This window comes from Agelaius phoeniceus, chromosome 14 (assembly GCF_051311805.1).
Source record: "Agelaius phoeniceus isolate bAgePho1 chromosome 14, bAgePho1.hap1, whole genome shotgun sequence".
Taxonomy (NCBI): Eukaryota; Metazoa; Chordata; class Aves; order Passeriformes; family Icteridae; genus Agelaius; species Agelaius phoeniceus.
Window position 1 is genome coordinate 2,184,339 of NC_135278.1, and position 23,488 is coordinate 2,207,826.

At 56.0% G+C, this 23,488-nt stretch overlaps 1 protein-coding gene across 2 annotated transcripts; it reads left to right on the forward strand.

Moving 5' to 3' along the window:
• Positions 1-1,124: 1,124 nt before the first annotated feature.
• LOC129125745 (BTB/POZ domain-containing protein KCTD12-like) lies at positions 1,125-23,409 on the forward strand. 2 transcript variants are annotated; one of them, XM_077186001.1, is made up of 5 exons: positions 3,755-4,212; positions 13,760-13,816; positions 15,995-16,117; positions 19,401-19,496; positions 22,413-23,409. In XM_077186001.1, exons 3-5 carry the CDS (start codon positions 16,060-16,062, stop codon positions 23,108-23,110), a joined length of 852 nt encoding a protein of 283 aa, XP_077042116.1. In that variant the 5' UTR covers positions 3,755-4,212; positions 13,760-13,816; positions 15,995-16,059; the 3' UTR covers positions 23,111-23,409. The 2 variants fall into 2 exon arrangements, with proteins under 2 accessions (XP_054497322.1, XP_077042116.1); XM_054641347.2 differs by lacking the exons at positions 19,401-19,496; positions 22,413-23,409 and adding an exon at positions 1,125-1,247 and having other exon boundaries at positions 2,892-4,212; positions 15,995-16,025.
• The last annotated feature ends 79 nt before the right edge of the window (positions 23,410-23,488 follow it).

A 23,488-nucleotide genomic window follows, 5' to 3' on the forward strand; every position in this document is an offset into this window, starting at 1 on the left:
GGCACCCTGTGCCAGGGCCTGCCCACCCTCCTAGGGAGGAATTTCTTTCCAGTATCCCACCTAAATCCCCATTCTTTTAGTTTAAAACTGTTCCCCTTGTCCTAGCACCATCTGGCCGCATCCCTCTCCCTCCTTTTTCACAATCCCCGCTGCATTCCCAGGCTGCATTCCCAGGCGATGCCGAGGGCGCCCCTGCAATTCCCCAGTCAGTCCCGCCCGGTACCAGAGCGGGAGGATGCGGGGACAGGGGATGATGGGGGGGATGCAGGGAGCAGGATGGGCTGACAGGGGATGAGGGGAGCGGGATGGGCTCACAGGGGAACGGGAGCGGGATGTGCTCATAGGGGATGCAGGAGCGGGATGGGCTCACAGGGGATGAGGGGAGCGGGATGGGCTCACAGGGGATGCGGGATGTGCTCATAGGGGAACGGGAGCGGGATGGGCTGACAGGGGATGCGGGAAGGGCTCACGGGGGATGCAGGAGCGGGATGGGCTGACAGGGGAGCGGGAGCGGGATGGGGCTCACAGGGGATGCGGGGAGCGGGATGGGCTCACACGGGAGCGGGATGGGCTCACGGGGGATGCGGGAGCGGGATGGGCTCACACGGGAGCGGGATGGGCTCACGGGGGGAGCGGGAGCGGGATGGGCTCACGGGGGGAGCGGGAGCGGGATGGGCTCACACGGGAGCGGGAGCGGGATGGGCTCACAGGGGATGCGGGATGGGCTCACGGGGGATGCGGGAGCAGGATGGGCTCACAGGGGAGCGGGATGGGCTGACAGGGGAGCTGAATGGGCTCACAGGGGATGCGGGATGGGCGGACAGGGGATGCGGGAGCTGAATGGGCTCACAGGGGATGCGGGATGGGCTCACGGGGGATGCGGGAGCAGGATGGGCTCACACGGGAGCGGGATGGGCTCACAGGGGAGCGGGAGCGGGATGGGCTCACACGGCAGCGGGATGGGCTCACAGGGGAGCGGGATGGGCTCACAGGGGAGCGGGAGCGGGATGGGCTCACAGGGGAGCGGGATGGGCTCACAGGGGATGCGGGGACGGTGGGGGCTGGTCGGATGGAGGCGGAGGCAGGCGGGGGAAGGCGGTCCCGGGGACAGCGGGGGACGGCGCTCGCCGCCTTCCCGGCCATAAAACGGCGGGGCCAGGGCCGGGCGGGCGGAGAGGAGCGGCGGGAGCGGCGCGGCCGGAGCGCACGGCGGGAGCGCAGCGGAGCGGCCGGGCCGCCCTGCCGAGGTAACGGGGGCGGCGGGGTCGGGGTCCCGCGGCCGGGGAGCGCCGGGACGGCTGCGGGGCTGAGCCGGGCTGTCCCCGCCGCTGTCCCCGCTCAGGTCCCCGCCGCTGTCACCGCCGCTGTCACCGCCGGGTCCGCGCCTGGGGCGGGCAGAGGGACAGCGGGGCCGCTCTGCCCGTGCCCCCCGAGCCCCCAGCCCACCACGGGCAGCCCCTCAGCCTGACAAAGGGATGCGAGCTCCGGGCACGGCCGCTGCTGCCCGCTGGGCTGTGCCGTGGGCATGGAATCGCCAGGGAAAGGGAGCCAGAGGCACTGCGGGAGGGGACCGGGAAGCCGGGACCGCGCTGATCCTCTTTCCATCCTTCCGTCTCTTCCTTGCCCAAGTCACTCCTGGTTCAAAGACGATTCTCCCTGTGAGCAGGGAGGAGCAGTGGAACGCTGGCTCAGCTCTGCCTCCGTACCCGAAAGTGCCCACAGAGTTCTGTCTTTGTCCTTTAGTTGCTCCAGAATTTGTGTTGGGATCCTTTGGAGCAGCTCCTGGGAATCTTTGTGCCAGGACATGGGGACGGGGAGAGCCCTTGGGCTCTTCCTTGGGTGTGGGACCAGTCCTGGGGGGGTCCCAACCTCCAGCAGACCCAGGGCAGCACTGAGATCACCCAGGGAGGGGGCAGAGCTGGAGGTCAGCTCAGGGAACCCCTTCCCTCCGTGCTCTCCCAAATGCCTGCACAGAGCACGGCATGGATCCAGGCTCCGGCTGCTGAGCCAGGTTTATGTAAGCTGCTGATTTGCAGTGTCAAGAGACATCCAAGAACCGGCTTGCCTTTGGAAAATGTACAAATCCGTGGCATCTGCCACGGAGCAATTGCTGTAGCAGCAGCCCAGGATTTGTCTTGGTCCCAGTCCCTTGGAGAGGCTCTGCCATCTCCCAGCTTGGCTGCGAGTCCGTGTTGAGCACTTTCCAGGAGCAAGGACAGAGCAGGAGTGCCAAAAGGCTCTGTCCCTCTGTCCCTCTGTCCCTCTGTCCTTCAGGGAGCTGCTGCTGCTGTTCCCCAGCACCCCCGGGGTGCTCCCTGTGTGGCACCACAACCCCTCCAGCCCCGGCTCTGCGGGGCCCCTGCACCGGGAACTCCTCCCTCGGCAGCTGCTGCCCGCAGGATGCGGGGCTGGCGGGTCCCCAGGGTGTGACAGCCCTGCCTTTCCTGTTGTTGACAGCAGCCCCACGTCCCTGCACCTTCCTGGGCAGAGAGGCTGAGCCCCTCTGCTGCCTGGAGAGCTCAGGTGGAGATGGCACGGGCAGTGAGCCACGGGAGGGGACGTGGCTGTGGACAATGCTGCTTGTTCCAGGAGCCAGGGATTGGGGAAGAGAGATGACTTCCAGGCTCCTGGAGAGACAAGGATCTGGTCCTGCCCGCCTGCTGACCCAAACCAGGCATTTAGTGGTGGCTTGGCAGTGCCGGGTTGGACTCCATGATCTTAGAGAGCTTCTCCAATCTAAACAATTCTATGATTCCATGTGTGATCAGGCTTGGGATCTTTCCCAATCACCTGGGACCGAGGCTTGGGATGCCCTGCAGTCAGCCGGGATCAGGGTAGTGGGCTGTGTTTTCTGGCAGTTCTAACACGGCTGTGACCTGTTTGTGCTGCAGGAGGGAGCAGCGGGAGCTCACCATGGCCCTGGCAGACCCGGCGAGCTGTGCCAAAGGCAGCGAGGACAGCAGCCCCTTCCCCGACATCATCGAGCTGAACGTGGGGGGGCAGGTGTACATCACCCGGCTGCCCACGCTGCTCAGCGTGCCCGGCTCCCGCCTCTGGCAGATGTTCACACAGCAGAGCGTGCGCTCGCTGGCCCGCGACAGCAAGGGCCGCTTCTTCGTGGACCGGGACGGGTTCCTGTTCCGCTACATCCTGGATTACATGCGGGACCAGCAGCTGGTGCTGCCCGAGCACTTCCCGGAGCGCGGCCGGCTGCAGCGCGAGGCCGAGTACTTCATGCTGCCCGAGCTGGTGAAGCTGCTGGTGCCCAAGCTCAGCGAGCAGAACTCCCTGGGGGACGATCCCTGCCAGAGCGACCCCGAGGAGCCGTCCCCCGGCGCGGACGCCGCGCGCAGCCTGGGCTCGGCCGCCGCCACGGCCGCACCGCCCAGCACCGAGGGCCGCAGGGCAGGGTTCATCACCATCGGCTACCGCGGCTCCTACACCCTGGGCAGGGACAGCCAGACGGACGCCAAGTTCCGCAGGGTGGCCCGGATCATGGTGTGCGGCAAGACCTCGCTGGCCAAGGAGGTCTTTGGGGACACCTTGAACGAGAGCAGGGACCCGGACAGGCCCCCGGAGAGGTACACGTCCAGGTACTACCTCAAATTCACCTTCCTGGAGCAAGCCTTTGACAAACTGGCCGATGCCGGCTTCCACATGGTGGCCTGCAACTCCACGGGCACCTGTGCCTTCGCCCACGAGCAGACGGACGACAGGATCTGGACCTCTTACACCGAATATGTTTTCTATCGTGAGTGACACAAAACCAACCCTCCGCCAACCAACCGCTGACTGTCCCTTTCCCGTCCCCACATGCTGGCTGTGGCCTAGAAGGTAGAGATCCATCCCCGAATCCCGGCGTCCTCCCTTTGCCTCCTTTTCAGTTGGTTCTTGGGTTTTTTTCCCTCCTCCTTGCTCCACGTTGAACCTGCCCAGCTCTTCCTTGTAGCAGCTGCTGACCACCAACCTTCCTCCCTCTCCGTGACCTCTGCAGTCGCTCCCAACCCTCCCTGGATGTGTGGACTCGGACACTGCTGTGGACGTGGGCTGGGTGGGAGGGGTGGGACACACTGGACACTGCTCTGGGCTGGCATTCCTGCAGCTGGATGGGCTTGGACACTGGACTGGGCTCTGTCCCGTGCAGCTCCACGGGATCCTGCTGCACACACCGGGGGTTCAGAGAGGAACCCTTGGGATAAAGACACGGGAAAGGTGGGAAGCAGAAGCGGGGAGGGGGTGGGGGTTGGGAAGTGGCAGCCTGGCAGCACGGCTGGATTGGCAGGAGCCCTGTAAGCAGCTTAGCCTGAGGCTGGCAGCTCTTGGGAAGGGGAGAGGCTCCCCCTGTGCTCGCAGCTCTGAGCTCAGACATCGCCGTGGCTCCGGGGTGCCTCGGGAGGGATTTTGGGGGGATTTTGGGGAGGGTGGGAGGGGCAGATGTTCTGTGAGGGAGGTGGGGGGGAGCGGGGAAGGTTTGGTGTGCTTGGGGGTGTAAAATGCTTATACAGCTCTCCAACTCCTTGGAGCCTTGTCAGCCAAAAAGTCCCTTCATTTTTTCCTGGGAGAACAATGGGAATCACGGGGATGAGGCTGGAATGCTCAGACGGCAGTCAGGCCACAGCTTCACCCAGCAAAGGGAATTTTGGCCATTTGGGTGATCTCCCATGAGGTGTCTCCAATGCCAGTTCTCCAGGCCCTCCTGGGGCTGGAGCTGAGGCTGCTCTCCCCCAGTGGGGGATGAGGAATAAAGGGACAGCCCGGAGTGGCCGCGTGCCCCGTGCCCAGCTGGCACAGGACAGGGGAGGTTTGGTGGGGGGCTCCAACAGGAGAAGGAAAGAAGGAACACAAAGTTATGGGAGCCTCTGTGCCCTGCTCTGCCCCTCCTGTGCCTGCTGGGCAGGATCCCAGGGCAGCTCATCACCCTGGGGGATGCCCAGCCCCAGCTCTGGCACACGGCCTCAGCCTGCAGGGGAGGTGAGCCTGATGCCCCTGATGTCCCTGTCTGCTGCCTGTGCCTGTCCCCTGGTTCTCTGCCACCCCTTCCTGGCATCCACCACCCATTCCTGGCATCCACCATCCACCCGAGGCACCCATCATCCATCCCTGGCACTCACCCTCCATTCCTGCTCCTCCACCCTCCATTCCTGCTCTTGCATCTTCCATCCCTGTTCCCACCATCCATCTCTGTTCCTACACTCAATCCCTGCTCCCACCACCCATCCCTGTTCCCCCACCACCCATCCCTGCTCCTCCACCCTCCATCCCTGTTCCCACTCTCCATCCCTTCCCCTCCACCCTCCATCCCCTCTCCCACCCTCCATCCCTGCTCCCAGCACCCACCCCAGCCCCTGTGAAGCTCCTGGAGCTGCAGGATCTCCTCCCTGGCTGGAGAGCATCCAAGGGGCCATTCCAGCTTGGGATTCATGTGGGAGGAAGGTTTGCAGCTTCTTCCTGGAGAGGAGGGAGGGCTCTGGGGCCAGCAGAAGTTTCAAACCAGGTTCTCCCTCTCTCCTGAAGAAGGGGAAGGCAAAAATGGTATTTTGACATTTTTCATGGTCCTGTTCCTCATTCCAACAACCTCTGGAAGAGGAAATGACAACAGGCTTTTAAAAAGGCAAGAAAAAGGAACTTGAGCTCTGTGTGCACACAAAGAAAACCTTTAAATAAAGGGGGAGGGGACCTGCATTCCATATTCGCTTTATCTTTTTGAACTCGAGATTTTCCTAAGTAGGATTGGGAAAGAAAATTGCTGCCTTGTGGGAAATGGGGCTCTTTTGATGTTTTTCCCCACTGGAACTGGGCTGAAAAATTGATCTCTTGGGAGGAGGAAGTTTTGCATGAGGGAGAAACCAGAATGGCAGAGTCACCATTCCGGGGGTTTTGATGTGGCAGTTCTGGGATCAGGGCTGATCCCCCACAGGAAACAAGAGCAGGGGTTATGCCTGAATCCTTCCAGAGCCCGATGGTTTTCCTGGAAACTGAGACTTCATGAAAAACCCTTTTGTTGAGATCCATCTCCACAAAAATGCACCCACTTTGGGGTTGTTTCTTTTCCTTGCATGTATTTATTTATAGGAAAAGTGTCCTTGTCATGGCTGGGAGGAGAACCTGGCTCATTTGATCCCCAGGAAAGATCTTGGATCAAATAGATCAAACTTGCAGGGAAGCGGTGGCATGGAAAAGCACCTCAGGGAGGATTGTTCTGCTCCTGTGAACAATCCTGGCAAGCTGGGAAGAACCAGGCAGGGAATGGCTGGAGTGAGCTGGGAGCTCTCAGGGAGATGGTGGAGATTCCCTGATGCTGCCTGGTTTTCCTGGGAATATTCCCATATTTCTGTGATTCCCAGACCCTGAGCCCCTGCTGGGCCATCCCTTGGGCTTGTCCAACCCACCCAGAGCTCTCTGCTTGTTCTGTCCTTGTGCTGCCCCGAGCACCTCCCACCCCCAGGGAGAATCCAGCCTTGTCCAGCTCCTTCCCTGCTGGGTTTGTGCTTGGAGCTGGTTTTCCCTTCCCACCGAGAGGACAGGACCCTGCTCCTCAGCTTCCTGCTGGATTAAGCCAGGTGCTGCTGGGGGCACATCCTGCACTTTTCCAGGAGCTCCATCCCGAGATCCTCCTCCCCCACTGCATTTCCAGGGCTGGCAGAGGTTTGGGATGGCCCAGCTCATCCCTGGGAATGCTGGCACCCCGAGGGGCAGAGCAGAGCTGGAGCAGGGGTGGTTGGCACGTTCCAGGGGGGATTATCCACCTCATCTGGGAAAACCAGGGCCGGCAGGGATCCCTGGGATTACTGAAATCTGCCCTGCCCTGAGGACTCAGCAGCTTCTCTCATCCTGCTGGGAATGAGGGCTGGGATGGCTTTGGGATGGCTTTGGGATGGGTTTTAAGGCAGGGAGGTCCCAAGGGGTGTCCAGGCAGCAGATCCCGTGTGGGTCCCTGGGAAGGCGCCTGCCCTCCCTGCACACAGCCAGGAATGTTCCCTCAAAGAACATTCCCAAGGGCACTTCCCCAGGGGCAGCACAACCCAGCCCCTCATCTCCAGCTTCCTGGAAAAGCCTCATCCCAAAATAAAACCCCTGGTGGGAGGGAGGGAGGCAGAGCAGGAGCTGGGGCTGGCTCTGCCCTCCCAGGCAGCCACCTGCCCACAAATTGCTGGTTGCTCCTCACTAAAACTGAGCTTAAGGAAAAGCCAGATCCCATCTGTCTCCATCAGGCACTTCTGCCACCCCTGGAGAACATCTGGAAACACTTTGTGTCCTCGGCCTGGCTCCAGCCCCTCTCCAGGGGCACCTTTGGAGGCAGAGGAGTCCCAAAGCTGAGCTTTCCCCACCTCGTGGAGCAGCTCAATCCCATGGGACAAGGAGGCTCCTGTGGGGGTTAGAGGGGGACACAAAAATCCCATTCCCAGTCCTGAAATCCCATCCTGCCACAAAAGTCCAAGGGATTTGATGGAATGTTGCAATGGAAAGGATTTGGTGCTGGAGGAGAGGGGAGAAGCAGCTGGAAGGTGGAACCAACCCCTTCCTCTCTCAGATAACCAGGGAATGGTTTGGCTTGGAAAGGACCTTAAAGCTCATCCAGTCCAGTCCCACCCCTGCCAGAAACGGGGACAACTCCCACCACCCCAGGCTGCTCCAAGCTCCCTCCAACATCTTATTAATATTAACAAATAAACCCCCAAACCTCCCTTTAACAACATGAGCATCCAGCACTGGGAAAAACCACCGGAGAGTGGGGGATCTTCCAATTCCTGGTGCAGAAACTGCAGCCTGGATGCTTTGTCAGGAGGGGTTTAACAAAACAAGGCTTTGAGCTTGGTTTAGCAGCTGCAGCTGCTGTGTTCTGGCCACAGAGAGACCTCTGGGCCTCCTTCCCAGGGCTGTGGGGAGCAGGAGGGGGAAGGCAGACGAGTGTTTGGGTCCCTTGGAGGTTTTGGGAGCTGTTGGATGTGTTGGATTCTGGTGAGTGCTGGAGAATTTGCCAAATAAATCTCCTTCAACCTGTGCTGACAGTTTGTGCTGAGCTTAAGCAGGCTGGACTTGGGCATGTCCAGGTGGTTTCCTTCAAAGGCTCTGGCAGTCCAAAATGTTTGCCTTCATTCCAGGTGATGGATGGCTGGGAATTATCTCCCCCTGCTCCAGGAGGGCTGGACAGGATCTGAGGGAAAGATGTTCCTGCAAATAACCTTAACCAGATTCCAACTAAATCACTTTGGAGCCAAAGCACAACCTCTGCATCCCAATGTTTGCTGTCCCTCCTTTCCCTCCTCCAGGATAAATCCCAGTGGGATAAATCCACCAGCATGCAGAGCCCACCAGCATCCTTAAAGGATGAATCCTTCCTTCACCCCCACACCCCTAAAAACTCCTACCAGGAATGAATTTAAGGTTCCTTCCCACCCAAACCAGTCTGGGATTCCATGATCTGGAATTCTGGAGGGAGATGGAGCCTTGTCATGGCCCTGTGCCATCATCTCAAGCATCCTGTGGGAAGCAGGGAGGAGGAGCACCTTGTTCCCTGGACGTGAAATCCCTGGAATGTTCCTCCAAGGAACAACAGCCCCTTCCCAGCAGGAGCAGGCATGAGGGGCTGCAGATTTTGGGGCCATTTCACAAGGAAAATGGCCTGAAAAAATCAGATTTTTCCCTCAAAATTCAGCTTTTGAGTTCCCATCCAGTTAGAACCATGCAATATTCCAAACTGGAAAGGACCCCAGGGCTCATCCAGTGCAGCCCTCCAGGAATGACCCCTGCAGGGATCAAGGTTTGTTTGGCTTTGGTTTGGGGCCCTTTCCGGGACTAGGGAGGGCCCAGCCCCACAAACCCAAACAAAGCCCAAATGTTTAAGGCTCAAAGATGAAAACAATAAATAAAGGAAACCGGAAAAAAAAAGGAAAAATCAAGTTTTCCAGCCTTGTGCTGTGGGATTGGCCAGACAGGCAGTGTTTATTGGGGTCAGATGAGGAGAGCACAGGAAGCTTTGGGGACCTGGAGAACCCCAAGGGACAACACAACAACCTCAAAGTGGGGCTTGTGCCTCGCCCAGCCTGCCCTGCCTCAGTTTCCCCAGGCACAGCGAGAGGAAATGGGTCCTTTGAGGTCCCTGTGGGGCTGCTCTGGAGAGCAGAGCTCTGCTGGGAGCCATGGAAAGGATATTCCAGGAGTGCCCTCCCCTCTGGGATGTGGGGAAATCCTTGCTCTGCTCAAACACAGCCTGAAAACATCTGGAACCCCAAACACTGAGAGAACCATGGAATATTGTCCTGGAATCATGGAATGGTTTGGACTGGAAAGGACCTTAGAGCTGATCCAGCTCCATGGGCAGAGACCCCTCCACTATCCCAGGTTTTTCCAAGCCCCACCCAACGTTTTCCAGCCCACTCCAGCTGTTTTTAACCAGGCAGGATAAAAACCCCGCCGAGTTTCACTGCTTGGCCCCACCTGGGCATCAGCTCCTTGGGGCTGGGACTTCCAGCCAAAAAACCCCAGGATAAACCCAAATCCTTCCCCTCTCCGGCAGAACAAGGGATTAGAGCTGTTCGGTGCCGTTCCCTCTCCCGGGAATCACTCCCTGAGCACAGCCATTATTCCCATTAGTCCCTAATTTGCTGTTAATGGAGCGCTTTAATCAACTCCAAGGATTAAATGCCATTGAGGAGCTCCCATTGGGAGCGGCCTTTTCCAGCTGCAGGGATCCTGAGCCGGGAGGGTGCAGGGTCTGAGGGTGAAGGAAAGGCATGAGAGGCGACAGGGACAGGCCACAAGTGACATTTCAGGAGCAGAGTCTGCATTTAACCGAGAAAAGAGAGAAGTAAACAGGAAATTGTTTCGCAACCTCCCGCCACCAAAGCTTCCCCTGCTCCTCTCCGCCGCCACGGACCCCAAATGCTTCCCAGGAAAGGGGTTTTTCCCTGGATCCCGGGATGCCTCTGCTCCCATGGGATCCCCTTGGGGTCAGGGGGGTGCAGCAGCAAACCTGGCACCCTAAAAATCCCCCGTGCAGGGAGGGGACCCCGGCTGCTCCCCAGACCCAGCGCAGGCAGGAGCAGCCACGGGCCTCCATCACTCCAAGGGATCCCAGCAGGGATTCTGGAGCAGGCTCAGCCTCCCTGACTTTTGGGATTCCCGATTTTTCCTGCAATTCTTGCACCTTTTAAACGCCCAGCTGCTTTCCCAGCCCCTCATCCCTGTCACTGTCACTTCAGCCGCCTCGGTGGAGCAGCTCCAAACCCGAGGGAAGCGAGGGCGCAGCCAACGTTTCCCATTTTATTCCCAAATTATTATTGTCCTTTGCGTGCCTGGAGGGGATTTAACACAACCCCCAGGGGAACACAAAAAAAAACATTAACTCCGAGCCGCTGCCTTTAACGGGAATTTGGCTCCAGGGGAACTGAAATCCCCAGGTCCTGGTTTGGAAGGATTCCCGGTCTTCCCGAAGTCAGCAAAAGGGGCCAGGAAAGCATTTCCAGCCGGCTGGAAAGCTGAGCAGGCACTGAGGGGCTGCCATAAGGTGCTGATGCTAAATACTCCTCCCAATTCCTGACATTTCAGAGTGGTTTTAATCCCCCCCCCGCCCCTGCAAACCGCTGCCCCTGGAAAGCGCAGCTGCTTCCTTCCAATGGGATTCATTTGTATTTGGATGAGGAATGAGGTTTTGGCACCAGGGATCTCCGCTGTGAGCGGTTCCTCTCCCTCCGGAGCTGAGGTCATCCAGCCCTGTCATTTCATGGAAATGAAGGACAAACTCCTGGCTGCTGTCACCGAGCCTTGGCAGGGCCAGGAACCGTCCCCATGCTCCCAGCTCTGTTCCCAGGTTTGTTCCCAGGTTTGCTCCTGGGTTTGCTCCCAGGTTTGTTCCCAGGTTTGCTCCTGAGTTTGTTCCCAGGTCTGTTCCCAGGTTTGTTCCCAGGTTTGTTCCCAGGTTTGCTCCCAGGTTTGCTCCTGGGTTTGTTCCCAGCTCTGTTCCCCTGTTCCCAGGTTTGTTCCCAGCTCTATTCCCAGGTTTGCTCCCAGGTCTGTTCCCAGCTCTGTTCCCAGCTCTATTCCCAGGTTTGTTACCAGGTTTGTTCCCAGGTTTGTTCCTGGGTCTGTTCCCAGATTTGCTCCCAGATCTGCTCCTGGGTTTGTTCCCAGGTTTGTTCCCAGCTCTGTTCCCAAGTTTGTTCCTAGGTCTGTTCCCAGCTCTATTCCCAAGTTTGTTCCTAGCTCTGTTCCCAGCTCTGTTCCTGTGTTTGTTCCCAGCTCTGTTCCCAGATTTGCTGGGAGGGGCTGGTTCCCCCTGGGGCAGGAACCTTCCTCCATCCCCTCCTTCCCAGCCCAGGATCTGCCCCTTCCAGCTGGGGCTGGTCCCACCTGCCCTGCTCGTGTTCCCACTGGATCCTGCAGCAACAGCAGCCTGGAATTATGGAATGCTTTGGACTGGGAGAGACCTTGAAGGCCATTCCATCCCACCCCATCCCATCCCATCCCATCCCATCCCATCCCATCCCATCCCATCCCATCCCATCCCATCCCATCCCATCCCGTGCCACCCCTGCCATGGCAGGGACACCTCCCACTATCCCAGGGTGCTCCAAACCCCTCAAACCTGGCCTTGGGCACTGCCAGGGATCCAGGGGCAGCCACAGCTGCTCTGGGAATTCTACCCCAGCCCCTCCCCACCCTCCCAGCCAGGAATTCCTTCCCAGTATCCAATGTCTGGGGCTCGGAGTGGTCACTGTGACCTCCCGTGCTGGAGGATGAGCTCAGCAGCTCCGTGTACTGCAGATAATTAATTGGATCTTGGATGAAAGCGTTGGAGGGGGCTGGGAACAGCTGGAGCACCTCGGGTGTGCTCAGAGCAGCTCTTCTGTGCTGATCCAGGGAAGTTTCTTTTGCTTGGTTTATTTTGTTTGTGGGCTTTCTTTTTTCTCTTTTTATTCTGAAGACCAAAATCAAATCAAACAAAAATCCCCAGCCATTATTTAAATAATAGGAGGAGCTTGGAGCCACTGATTTAAAGGGATTTAACTCCAACCTTAAAGCCCAGAGTGCTGCAATTTCCTGATTAATTCTTCCACAAAAACAAACAAAGATAAAACCCCTCCTGGCCTTACCCCGCTCTCCCTGGATCCTTCCCTTCCCCAGGTGAACATTCCCAGCTCTCTCCCGAGTCTCTGAAGTTGACTTAAACCCTACCAAGGTTTATGAAACATCCAGGGGACATTCCCAAGGCACATTCCTGTGTCCTGTTTGTCATTCTATCCATGCCACTGGAAGATTCTCCATCAGAGCTGATGCCAAGGTCCTTTCCCACCAACCTCCACCACCCCATTATTCCATTTCCTCCATTTTCCTCTTTGCCCCTTTCCTGGGTAATAAACGCCCTTCATCCTGAGCTGGCCTCCTGGGAACATCCCATTATTCCATTATTTATATGTTGGGAGCAAACTCTTGATTCCATCCCTCCTTTTCTCTCCCTTAATAAGCTCTTAATCCATGCTGGAAGTTCAACAATCCTCCCTTGGCTCCAAATTTTCCTTAAAAGCTTCTTGGATGGCCTTTATCCAAGAGCCCTCAGGAAAATGGAATAACTGCTCTCCATTAGGCACAAATTTGTGGACTGAGCATAAAAGCAAAGGATTTTTCCCCCCATGTTTAGAAGGGTTAGAAGTGTTTTAATTATTATTTCAGTTTAATTAATACACAGCCACAATTTCTAAATGGAATTTGCAAATGTGCTCAGGTAAACCTTTTATTCCATGGAAAAATGCACATTTGGGATTAATTATGACTGGTGCCAAACTGATCATTAATGAAGCTTTAGGGTTAATTAGAACCATGTGCAAATTTTTCAGGAAGGGCTGGAAACAGTGCAGAAAATCCCTTTTTTGGGTAAAAAATGTGTTTATTCCTTCAGCTCCCACATGGAATATCCCAATTTCCCCCTTTCCAACAATATTTCAGTATTAAAGGTAATTTTCACCTCCCTCCCCACGTTATGTTAATGGGTTTCCAGGAAAAACTCCAATAGCAACTGGCTCCAGCCAGGCAGAGTTGCCTCATTCCAGCCCCCTTTGCTTCCAACAAAAGCCATGGAATTAATAAAGCATTTGGGAATGACTCCAGACTTCCCCTGCTTCCCTGTGAGTGGAAAGCAGGTTGTTGATCCCATTTCACAGCTGAGGATTTCCAGGATGGAGAGCAGGGAATACTCCTCAGGCTTCCAAGGAGCACGAGGTTGGCTACTTCACTTCTCCAGTGGAAAAACCTTGGGCTGTTTTGGTGCCCAGCCTTGATCTGATCCCAAATCCTGGGGAAGGGGATGCACCAGGACATTGCTTTGGCCCTGCTCCTACAGGACATCCGGGATCAAAATTCCCTTTCCAACCATTCCCGGTCTCTGCTGGTGCAGGGGCAACTCTTGCTGAAATTGGGATGGGGTTGAGCTGGAGAACTTTCCCATGGATTAAGGGGTTTCTCAACTTCCAAAAGGCAGGAAATGTTGGGAGGAGCCCAAATATTTTGGAAAATAAAACCTGACTGGCCTCATGGCACATCCAAGGGGAAAATCCCAGGGAATGATTTTTCAGGGGACAGAACCACAGCACTCATTTTCCTTGCATCCCTCTCCAGTGGGGGTGTGGATGTGGAAGAGCAGAATTCCATGACTTTGGAGCAGGATCCATACCCACACGTGGGTGTGTAGGTGTGGAGGGAGGTCACCAGAATTCCATGATCTCAGAGAACAGATCCAGTTCCAAACCTTCTCCTTTGTTCCCAGGTCCTGTTGTGCGAGGCCAACTCTCCAGGCAGCTCTCCAGGCACTGCAGCCTTCCAGGTAAATCCATGGAAAAGGATGTCCTGGAAGAAACCTGGCACTGGGGGAAGGAAGAATCTCAAGCATTTGAGTTTCAGCAGTGGCTGTGATTCCCAAGGGTCCCAGAGCTTGGTGGCTCCTCGGTGCTTCCACCCCTTCACCACATCCATGGAATGTCCCCAAAGCCATGGTGTTTGTGGGACAAGATGGATTTGAGGCTGGAAGTGGAGTTGAGCCAACACTTTCCAGTGGTGGCTTTGAAATCTTCCCAAACCCTGGGAAGCAGCAAGTGCCCATCTGAAATCTGAAATAAAATGGGATTAATGCAGCTTTTCCAGCAGAGCAGAGCACAGACAGCCAGCACAGGGAGGGGGTTTTGTTATCCCTGGGATGAGGGAAAACCAGGACAGAGCAGCTCCTCTGCTCCCACTGCCCCAGGGATTAACCCAAAATCCCAGAGAGCCAACGGGAGGAGCTGGAAGAGGAACAAACTTCTGGAAATCTCCACCAAGGTGTGCAAAGCCTCTGGAAGGAGCAAACCCTCCCTCGGCTCCTGGCACCGCTCCAGCCCCCGCCTCCTCTCCCCAATCCTATTAGAATTAGAGGGATAGAGCTATAAGAGGAAAAGTCCATCCCCAGAGCAGCACTGACAGCTTGGCTTTTAAATCTTTAATAAGCACAGGCTGCAGGTCAGCACGTGGGAGAGGGAATCCAGAGCCCTGGAGCTCTGCTGGAATGTTTGGGAACACCTGGAGAAGCCCAGCTGTGCAAATGAAATTAATGAAATGAATGAAATTAATGAAATTCAGCATTGCTCTTATTCCACAGAAAATCTTTCCCCTTGCACTTGTGTGCCAGGAATTCCATCCCAAGCCATGTCCCCGTGTCCTGTCTAGGTGTTGTTCTGCCCAAAAGGCTTTGGAATTCCCCACTGGAATGGAGCTCAGCTCAGATTCCCTCCTCCAGGACTTTGGGACTTAACTGGGTGCAAAACCAGCTGCTCTGGGATATTAATTGGAATTAGGAATGGAACCTTTCCAGCTGCACTGGGGTGACCACAGAGCCCCTGGATGATGCTGGTTGTCCTGAGAAGCAGGACACCCTGGTTAGAGCCTGGGAAGAGCCAGGAATTGTCTCAGAAGCCACAATTAATGAGGGAGGCCATGGGCACAGGGGGTGCTGGGATCCTGCTGCCATCTCCTGGAGGCTGCACCTTCTTGATCATAATGGATCCTGGAGGTCCAGCCTGGCCAGGCTGTCTCTGGGCAAATTCCTGCTATCCTGGATTCTGGCAACCATTGAACACAGAATCCTGCTCAGCTCTGGGGGTTTGGGGAGCTGGAGCACCCAGTTCCATCCCCTGCCTCCCATGGCCAGGTGGAACAGGATTGCCTTTATCCCAAATCAGGGTGGCCTTGGTGAAAGTCTGCATCCACCTCTGGACGAGCAGGGCTAGGTGGGATATTGGGAAGGAATTCCTGGCTGGGAGGGTGGGCAGGCCCTGGCACAGGGTGCCCAGGGAAGCTGTGGAAGTGTCCAAGGCCAGGCTGGAGCAGCCTGGGATGGTGGGAGTGTCCTGGGTGACCTTTCTGGGTGATGATTCCATGATTCCCTGGCTGCCTGGTGGGAAGAGCTGTGGAACTGGAGCACACAGGGGATTTGCTGCTCTCTATGCCAATGGGATGATCCCACTCCAACACTCAGCCTTGGAGAGGCAAATCCCTTGGATGGGGCAGGAACTGCAGCTGGATCCAAAGGTTCATCCAGGCTGGGTGGCAAATGGAAGTGTCTGTGTGGAAATGTCAGGCAAGGAAACGATGGAACGCTGAAGCACTAATCCCAGTGTAGGATAAACACTTTGTATTCCTCCCTGTTTGTAAATCCATGGAAATGAGGCAATATATGGAAATGCAGGGATAGAAAGGTTTAGGAAAAAGGCAGGAGAGTGGGACCAAAGTAAGGAACAGCAATTCCTGGTGGAAAATGTGGGATGTGGTTACAGGCACTGCCCAGATCTCAAGGATGACACCAAGAAGGGTTTGGGAGGCACTGGGAGTTTTCCTGATCATTCCTCATCCTGGGAACTTAGTGTGGCACTCTGGGAGGTGCTTTGGATTCCATTCCCATCCACCACTCTTCCCACATTCCCTGTGCATCATTTCCCTTCTAAGATTTTCTCATTTGGGTGTTGATTTTCAGGAAGCTCCTGGCTCAGCCTTCCCGTTCCCGAGCCTTCAGAACCAGGGCAGAGCCCCAAAAAACCCATGTCCTCCTCCGAGCCCATCCTGGACATCAAGGGAGACACGGCAGAAGCAATTCCAGGTGAGAACAGCAATTCCAGGTGAGAACTGCAATTCCAGGTGGGGATCAGCAATTCCAGGTGGGGATCAGCAATTCCAGGTGAGAACAGCAGTTCCAGGTGAGGATCAGCAATTCCAGGTGAGAACAGCAATTCCAGGTGAGAACAGCAATTCCAGGTGGGAATCAGCAATTCCAGGTGGGGATCAGCAATTCCAGGTGAGAACAGCAATTCCAGGTGGGGATCAGCACTTCCAGGTGGGGATCAGCAATTCCAGGTAGGGATCAGCAATTCCAGGTGGGGATCAGCAATTCCAGATGAGAACAGCAATTCCAGGTGGGGATCAGCAATTCCAGGTGGGGATCAGCAGTTCCAGGTGGGGATCAGCAATTCCAGGTGAGGATCAGCAATTCCAGGTGAGAACAGCAATTCCAGGTGAGAACTGCAATTCCAGGTGAGGATCAGCAGTTCCAGGGGAGAACAGCAATTCCAGGTGGGGATCAGCAATTCCAGGTGGGAACCAACACTTCCAAGCAGATGCAGCTCAGGCTCACCAGCAGCAGCTCCTCTTGGAAGAATTCTTGGCAAAGTTTTGCCATCCACACTATGCATCACCAATCCCAATAAATAGGCAGGTCTTAGAATAATGGGATTATTTCTGTGGGAAAAGACCCCTAAGACCATAGCCCAGCCATTCCCAAGTGTGGCAATACTCAATGTCCCCAAATGCCACATCCCCAGCGATTTTAAATCCCTCCAGGAATGGGGGCTCTACCCCTGCCCTGGGCAGCTGTGCCAGGCCTGGAAAAACTTTTTGGGGAATTAAGGGTCATCCAAAGGGATTGGCTTGGTATTGGAAATGCAGGGGAGAGAATGATGCATCTGACTCCATCTTATCAGAAGACTAATTAATTACTTTATTATACTATATTATTCTATATTATATTACATTTAAGCTGAATTTGCTAAGCACTCAACTGCCTTTTACTGCACAGCATTTCGTGACTGTCAGCTGACAATCCTGACACACACACACATGGATTCAATTGGCTAATGAATCAAAACACTCACACTAGAATTTAATTATTAATTTTTTTTAGGTAGAATTTAATTTAATTAAATTATTTAATTATTAATTTTTTTTAGGTAAGCAATCTTTTACAATGCATTCTACTTGTGAACAACACAGGAGCAGTAAATGAGATAAGAATTGGTTTTTCTCTCTCTGAGGTTCAGAGAATGTGAGTCTCAGAATTATTCTTGGGAAGTTGTGCCTTGCTTTTCTCTGTGAAGAGAAATGCAGCTACAGCTTGGCAGGGAGGGAAAGCTGCTTTTGCTGCCCGTGGTGCCAAGCCCTCCAGCCCAGCCAGATGTTTTGCTGATGCAGAGCAGGATGGCTCCATGGCTCCCACCAGCCCAGGCCTCTGCCTGTCCCCAGGGTTTGACCTCTGGAGTCTGAATCCCTCATAATTCCCACCCCAGCCACAAAGCTGGAGTGGCTGCTCTGGAAAAGTCAGGGAACCACACAAAGCCCTGGCTGGGACAGCTGCCGTCCTTCACTCCCCTCAGCTGGCTGCACTTCCAGAGCAGCCCCACAGCTCCTCCTGCTCATCCCATCCATCTTATCCCAAAGCATTGGGCAAGGAGCTGCAGCATCCCAGCTCTGGGAAAAGCAAAACTTCTGCCCATGGAGAGAAGGCAGCAAGAGCTGGGAGCCCTCTGGAGAGGGGATCGGGAGAATCTGCAGAATCCCAGAATGGTTTGGTTGGAAGGGACCTTGAAACTCATCCTGTTCCACCTTTATGCTGTCCCAGGTTGCTCCAAGCCCCATCCAACCTGGCCTTGGACACTTCCAGGGCTGGGGCAGCCAGAGCTTCTCCAACAGAGTGCCCAATTCAGAATGTTCACCTCTAGACATGACTACATTTAGGACTTTGAAAAGGAGGTATATTTTATAGATACACCCCTAAAAATTGCTTGTAGTCAGTGTGGTCATATTCCCTCAGAGAGGGAATTTGGGAGACCTTTGGAGACGGGATTTGTTGTCCTTTTTCTCTGTTTTCCTGGGAATGCCAGAACTGGAGCAGATTAGAACAGGTGTTAATCAGTGACAGGGAATATCCACTACTAAATGTGTCTATTTTATATATATGGATAAAAATAAGCGTGAAAAAAATACTTGGACTGCACAGATCCACAGGAAACCGCCTAAAACCTACAGCAGAGCTCCCAAAAAAACAAAAAAGGGAATGTTTTGGTAACAAGAACAGCTGCACAGGGGATGGATTGAATTGCAGGAATCAACTGTGATGAAGGCAGCCAAAATTCCAGCCCCAAACACTGCTCCACTCACTCAGCTCTTGGGCGTGGGCCCTGCCAGCTCCAGGGAGGGAGGAAATCGGGAGAATCGGGAGGAATTGGAGATGAAAGGCGCCCTGGGATGAACGGGAACAGTAATTAGGTGCTGATGGATATCGGCTCGCTCAGGGGGCGGAGTGGCCGGGGCTGATTTAGATCCCGGCGGGAGCTGGCCGGGAATTAAAGGCACAAAACCCTTGAAACCCTTGGACGGGTTTGTTCCAGCTCCAAGGGATTGAAGTCCTGGATAACAAAAGGTGGCTGGGTTAGATCTCCATCTGTCAGTCCGACAGACACGCGGATTTAAAGGCTAAAAAGGTCGGAATTGTGCAGCATCCCATGCTCAGGAGTCATGGAACAGAATCCCAGACTGGCTTGGGTTGGAAGGGACTCTAAAGGTGACCCAATCCCCCCTGCCATGCCCAGGGACCCCTTCCACTGTCCCAGGCTGCTCCAGGCCCCGTCCAGCCTGGCCTGGGACACTGCCAGGGATGAGGCAATGCAGCCTCGATTCCAGGCTGGAGGCATTCCCACATTCCAGCCATTCCTGCAGCCTGTGGATATCCACAAGCACTCAGCAAACACTGATTTAATTTAGATGAAGGATCTCCAGGGCATTTCCTGCAATCACATTATCCCTACATGGACCAAGATCCTGCAAAGTCGAACATCCCTATAAAACTGGCAAACATTTCCAGAGCAGCTGGGGCTGCCCCTGGATCCCTGGCAGTGCCCAAGGCCAGGTTGGACACTGGGGCTTGGACACCCCAGGACAGTGGAAGGTGTCCCTGCCATGGCAGGGGTGGAATTGGATGAGCTTTTAGGTCCCAAATCATTCCAGGCCTCCAAGATTCCTACAAAAGATGGAATTGTGAGCTCCATACCCACAGGGTGATGTTTGTGAGCACATCTCCATAATTTATGCAATTCCCAATCTTTTTCTCACAGAGAACCTGGGAGGAGCAGGGCAGCAGAGCTCCTGCCCACCACGGGACACTGCAGGGAGTGGACAATCCCTGGAACACACGGAGCCAACACCTGCAGGTACCAGTGTCCAGCTCTGCTCCAGCCCAGGGAGCTGCAGCTCCCCTCCAAGGAACCCCAGCCCTCAGAAAAATCCCTGAAATCCCTGACCCCACCCTGCCTCCTCCTGGCAGTGCCTGTATGATGGAGGAAAATCTGGATTATTCCAGATTTTCCTTCCCAGTAAGGCCCTTCCTTCCCAGGGCTCCAAGGTCTTTCAGAAGGTGCCTTTTGCTGTTTGGAATTTTTATTTTTTTTCCCCAGCTTCTTGCTGAGCTTTTCCACCAGCAGGAATGAATTACAAAAGGAGAATCCAGGGAGAGTCAAGCTGGATTTTCTGCCACCTGTGTCATGAGTTTGGGGCTCCAACACCTCTGCACCTGAGCTTGGTGCCTCCTGCCAAGGGATCAGGATTCCCTGGGGATCCAGCTGGCACCACTGGCACTGCCAGGGCCCTGTGCCAGGGCCTGGTACCACAGCACATTGGCCCAGCTGCAGGGGCAGCTCCCAGTGCTGTTCCCAGCTGGATTCATCCCATAAAGCAGAACAATTTGTGCAGAGTCAGGCCCTGAGATTGACAGGATCCAGTAGCTGGCACGGGAGCAGCTGGTTTGGATTGGGCACTGGGATGTTGAGGATACACACTGGGGGTGCTCTGGATGCACCCTGGTACCCCCTTCCCACACTTCCCAAACCCAACGTGCTCTTCCAGCTCATTTGGAAACTCCTATCCATTTTTTTTGGCCCACATCACCCAAGTTTAAGAAGCTGGAAGGAATTTTAAGATCCCTCATTTGGGATCACCCAGGAATGTTCTATTCCCCCCATCCATGCCGGGGGGAATAAAATTCCCATCCAACATCCCTGGGGATGGAAGCAGCGTGGGAGAGCAGCAAACCCAGCTGCCCATCCCTGTCCCTGCTGCAGCCTCGGGAATAACACAGCTCTGTCCTGGAGCCGTGGGGTGGGGACAGCGTGGGGACAGTGTGGGGACAGTGTGTGCTCCCCCCGGGGTGGGGACAGTGTGGGGACAGTGAGAGCTCCCCCCAGGGTGGGGACAGTGTGGGGACAGTGTGTGCTCCCCCCGGGGTGGGGACAGTGTGGGGACAGTGTGAGCTCCCCCCGGGGTGGGGACAGCGTGGGGACAGTGTGGGGACAGTGTGAGCTCCCCCCGGGGTGGGGACAGCGTGGGGACAGTGTGGGGACACTGTGAGCTCCCCCAGGGTGGGGACAGTGTTGGGACAGTGTGGGGACACTGTGAGCTCCCCCCGGGGTGGGGACAGTGTGGGGACACTGTGTGCTCCCCCCGGGGGGGGACAGTGGTGTGTGCTCCCCCCAGCCCCGCGGCAGGAGCCGGTAATTGCCCCCAGCAGGATCCCAGCGGCTCCGCGGGGCTGCTCGGAAGTGTCGCTGCTGAATTTAATTGGAGCTCTAAAGCACAAGAGGCACCAGGGAAGGGAAAATCTGTGGGAGAAAAGATCAGACAAATCAGCCAGGCTGGTTCCTTTCCCCAGTGCAGCAGCTGGAGGGACACTCAGGGTTGTGGGGTGTCCTTGGATCATCCAGGGGTCACCCCCCCTTAATGCCAGAGGGGCTCAAATGTCAGGAAAGATAAACTGAGGAGGAAAATGGGATGTCCAAAGCTACAGGAAAGAGGAGACCACGGAGCTGCTCCAGGGCTGGAGCCAGGCTGGGAGAGCTGGGGGTGCTCACCTGGACAGGAGAAGCTCCAGGGAGAGCTCAGAGCCCCTGCCAGGGCCTGAAGGGGCTCCAGGAGAGCTGCAGAGGGACTGGGGACAAGGATGGAGGAACAGGACCCAGGGAATGGCTCCCACTGCCAGAGGGCAGGGATGGATGGGATATTGGGAATTGGGAATTGTTCCCTGGCAGGGTGGGCAGGCCCTGGCACAGGTGCCCAGAGCAGCTGGGGCTGCCCCTGGATCCCTGGCAGTGCCCAAGGCCAGGCTGGACACTGGGGCTGGAGCAGCCTGGGACAGTGGGAGGTGTCCCTGCCCATGGCAGGGGTGGCACTGGAGGGGCTTTGAGGTCCTTTCCACCCCAAAGCATTCCAGGATTCTGAGATTAGAAGCACGGAAACTGTAGGGATGTGAGTTTGTAGCCTGGCATCAGCCCTGCCAGACCACCCAAAGGACATCAGGCGGGTGGGATAGGAGGAATATTCAGGAGCCATTCCCTGGAAACCTGGATTTGCTCTCAGCCTGGTGACCTGAACAGTGCCTCAGACAGGAATAATGGGATGTAAAATGGAAAACTTTGGAAAATAAATGTTATCCTGAAGCAGCCACAGTCATGGGATGCTCTGGGAGCTGAGATGCTGGAGAGGAACTGATGGATTTGAATTCATTCCTCAGCTCAGCTGGAGGCTCCTCCTGGGAATTTGGGTGCTTAAATTCCCCAGCCTCAGCTCCACGTTTCCCAAAAGCAGCTCCCAGGTTCACAGATAAGATGATTAAAGCAGCTTTGAGGCTTCATCCCATCACTCAAAGAATTTGGGGCAAAGATTCATTCCTGTAACTTCCCAGAGAGATTTGCCAAAGAAAATCCATCCTTCAAGGGTTCTGCTTGCTGATGGATGACATTCCTGCTTCCACCTCCAGCAACTACAGAGCTGGAGCTGCTCAGCAAATGTCAAAATAGGGAGGGAAAAAAAAAAAAAAAAAAAAAAAAGAGAAAGGAAAAAGGGGGAAAAAAATTCCAACTCTGTCCTTACAAAAGTCTTAAAGGAAAAAGAAGATCCCCCTTGACATTTTACGCTTCTGTGCAGGAGGCAAAATGGAGGGTGGGGATTTTAAATAGGAATAGTTCATTGCTTGTTTTGTATCTCTGCCACCAGGTGTATTTTTAGAAGAATTCCCAGCAGGTCTCTCACCTCCCTCATGTCCCGCTCCTCACACTCCTCTCTGCTTTCCCTCCCAGCCCTCGAGGATGCTGCGGAGCCGAGGGAGAGCCCCGGGAGGAGGCAGGAGCCGCCTGAGGCCGGGAATGCCGCGGGATCCGGGGAGCCCGGCCCCGGCAGAGCCGCCCAGCCGGAGGGGAACGAGCCCGGCCCCGGCAGGGCCGCCCAGCCCGAGGGGAACGAGCCCGGCCCCGGCAGGGCCGCCCAGCCCGAGGGGAACGAGCCCGGCCCCAGCGGGTCCCCGCCGTGGCCTGAAGCCCCCGAGGAAAGCCCAGCCCGGCCCAGCACCCTGGACTTGGGCAGCTCCCTCAGGAGGCTGCAGGAGCTGAAGCAGCGGCGGGACAGCGACCGGGCCGCGCTCAGGGACAACGGCCTGGAGGCCACCGTGGGCACAGCCACTGCCACCACCGTGGGCAAGGCCACGGCCACCACCACTGCCACCACCACAGCCAGCAGCACAGCCACCTCCACAACCACCACCACGGCCAGCAGCACGGCCAGCAGCACGGCCAGCAGCACGGCCAGCACAGCCACCACCAGGGCCACCTCCACGGCCACCACCACTGTCACCACCACGGGCAGCAGCGAGGAGCACCAGGCCCTGCAGTCCGAGCTGGGCAGGTGCATCGAGGAGTTCCGCAGGATCAGGATCCCGGCCGCCTTTCCCAACAAGAAGCGGCAGTGGCAGAGCGAGCTGCTGAGGAAGTACCAGCTCTGAGAGCAGACCCGGCTCCCATCCAGGAATGATCTCTCCAGGCTGGAGGGTGGCTGTCCCAGCAGTGGCCCCTCCACGCTCCCAAAGTGAGGAGCAGAGGTGGCTCGTGGAGCCCATCCCAATGTTGAAAGGGTCACAAGCCTGTCCCCACCTTGGCCATGGAGGGGATGCTCCACGGCCTCAGGGGCACAGGCACAGCTGGAGGGGGTAGGACAAGGAAGGATGTCCAGGGTGGTGTTCAGCACCAGCAGAAATTCCCACATTTCTGAGACTGAGTTTCCCTGGCATTTCAAGCAATAAAATCGAGTTGGTGTCCGAAATGAGCTCCAGTCTCCTCATGGCTTCGGGGCAGAGGTGGGAATTGGGCTTTTCAGAACCCTA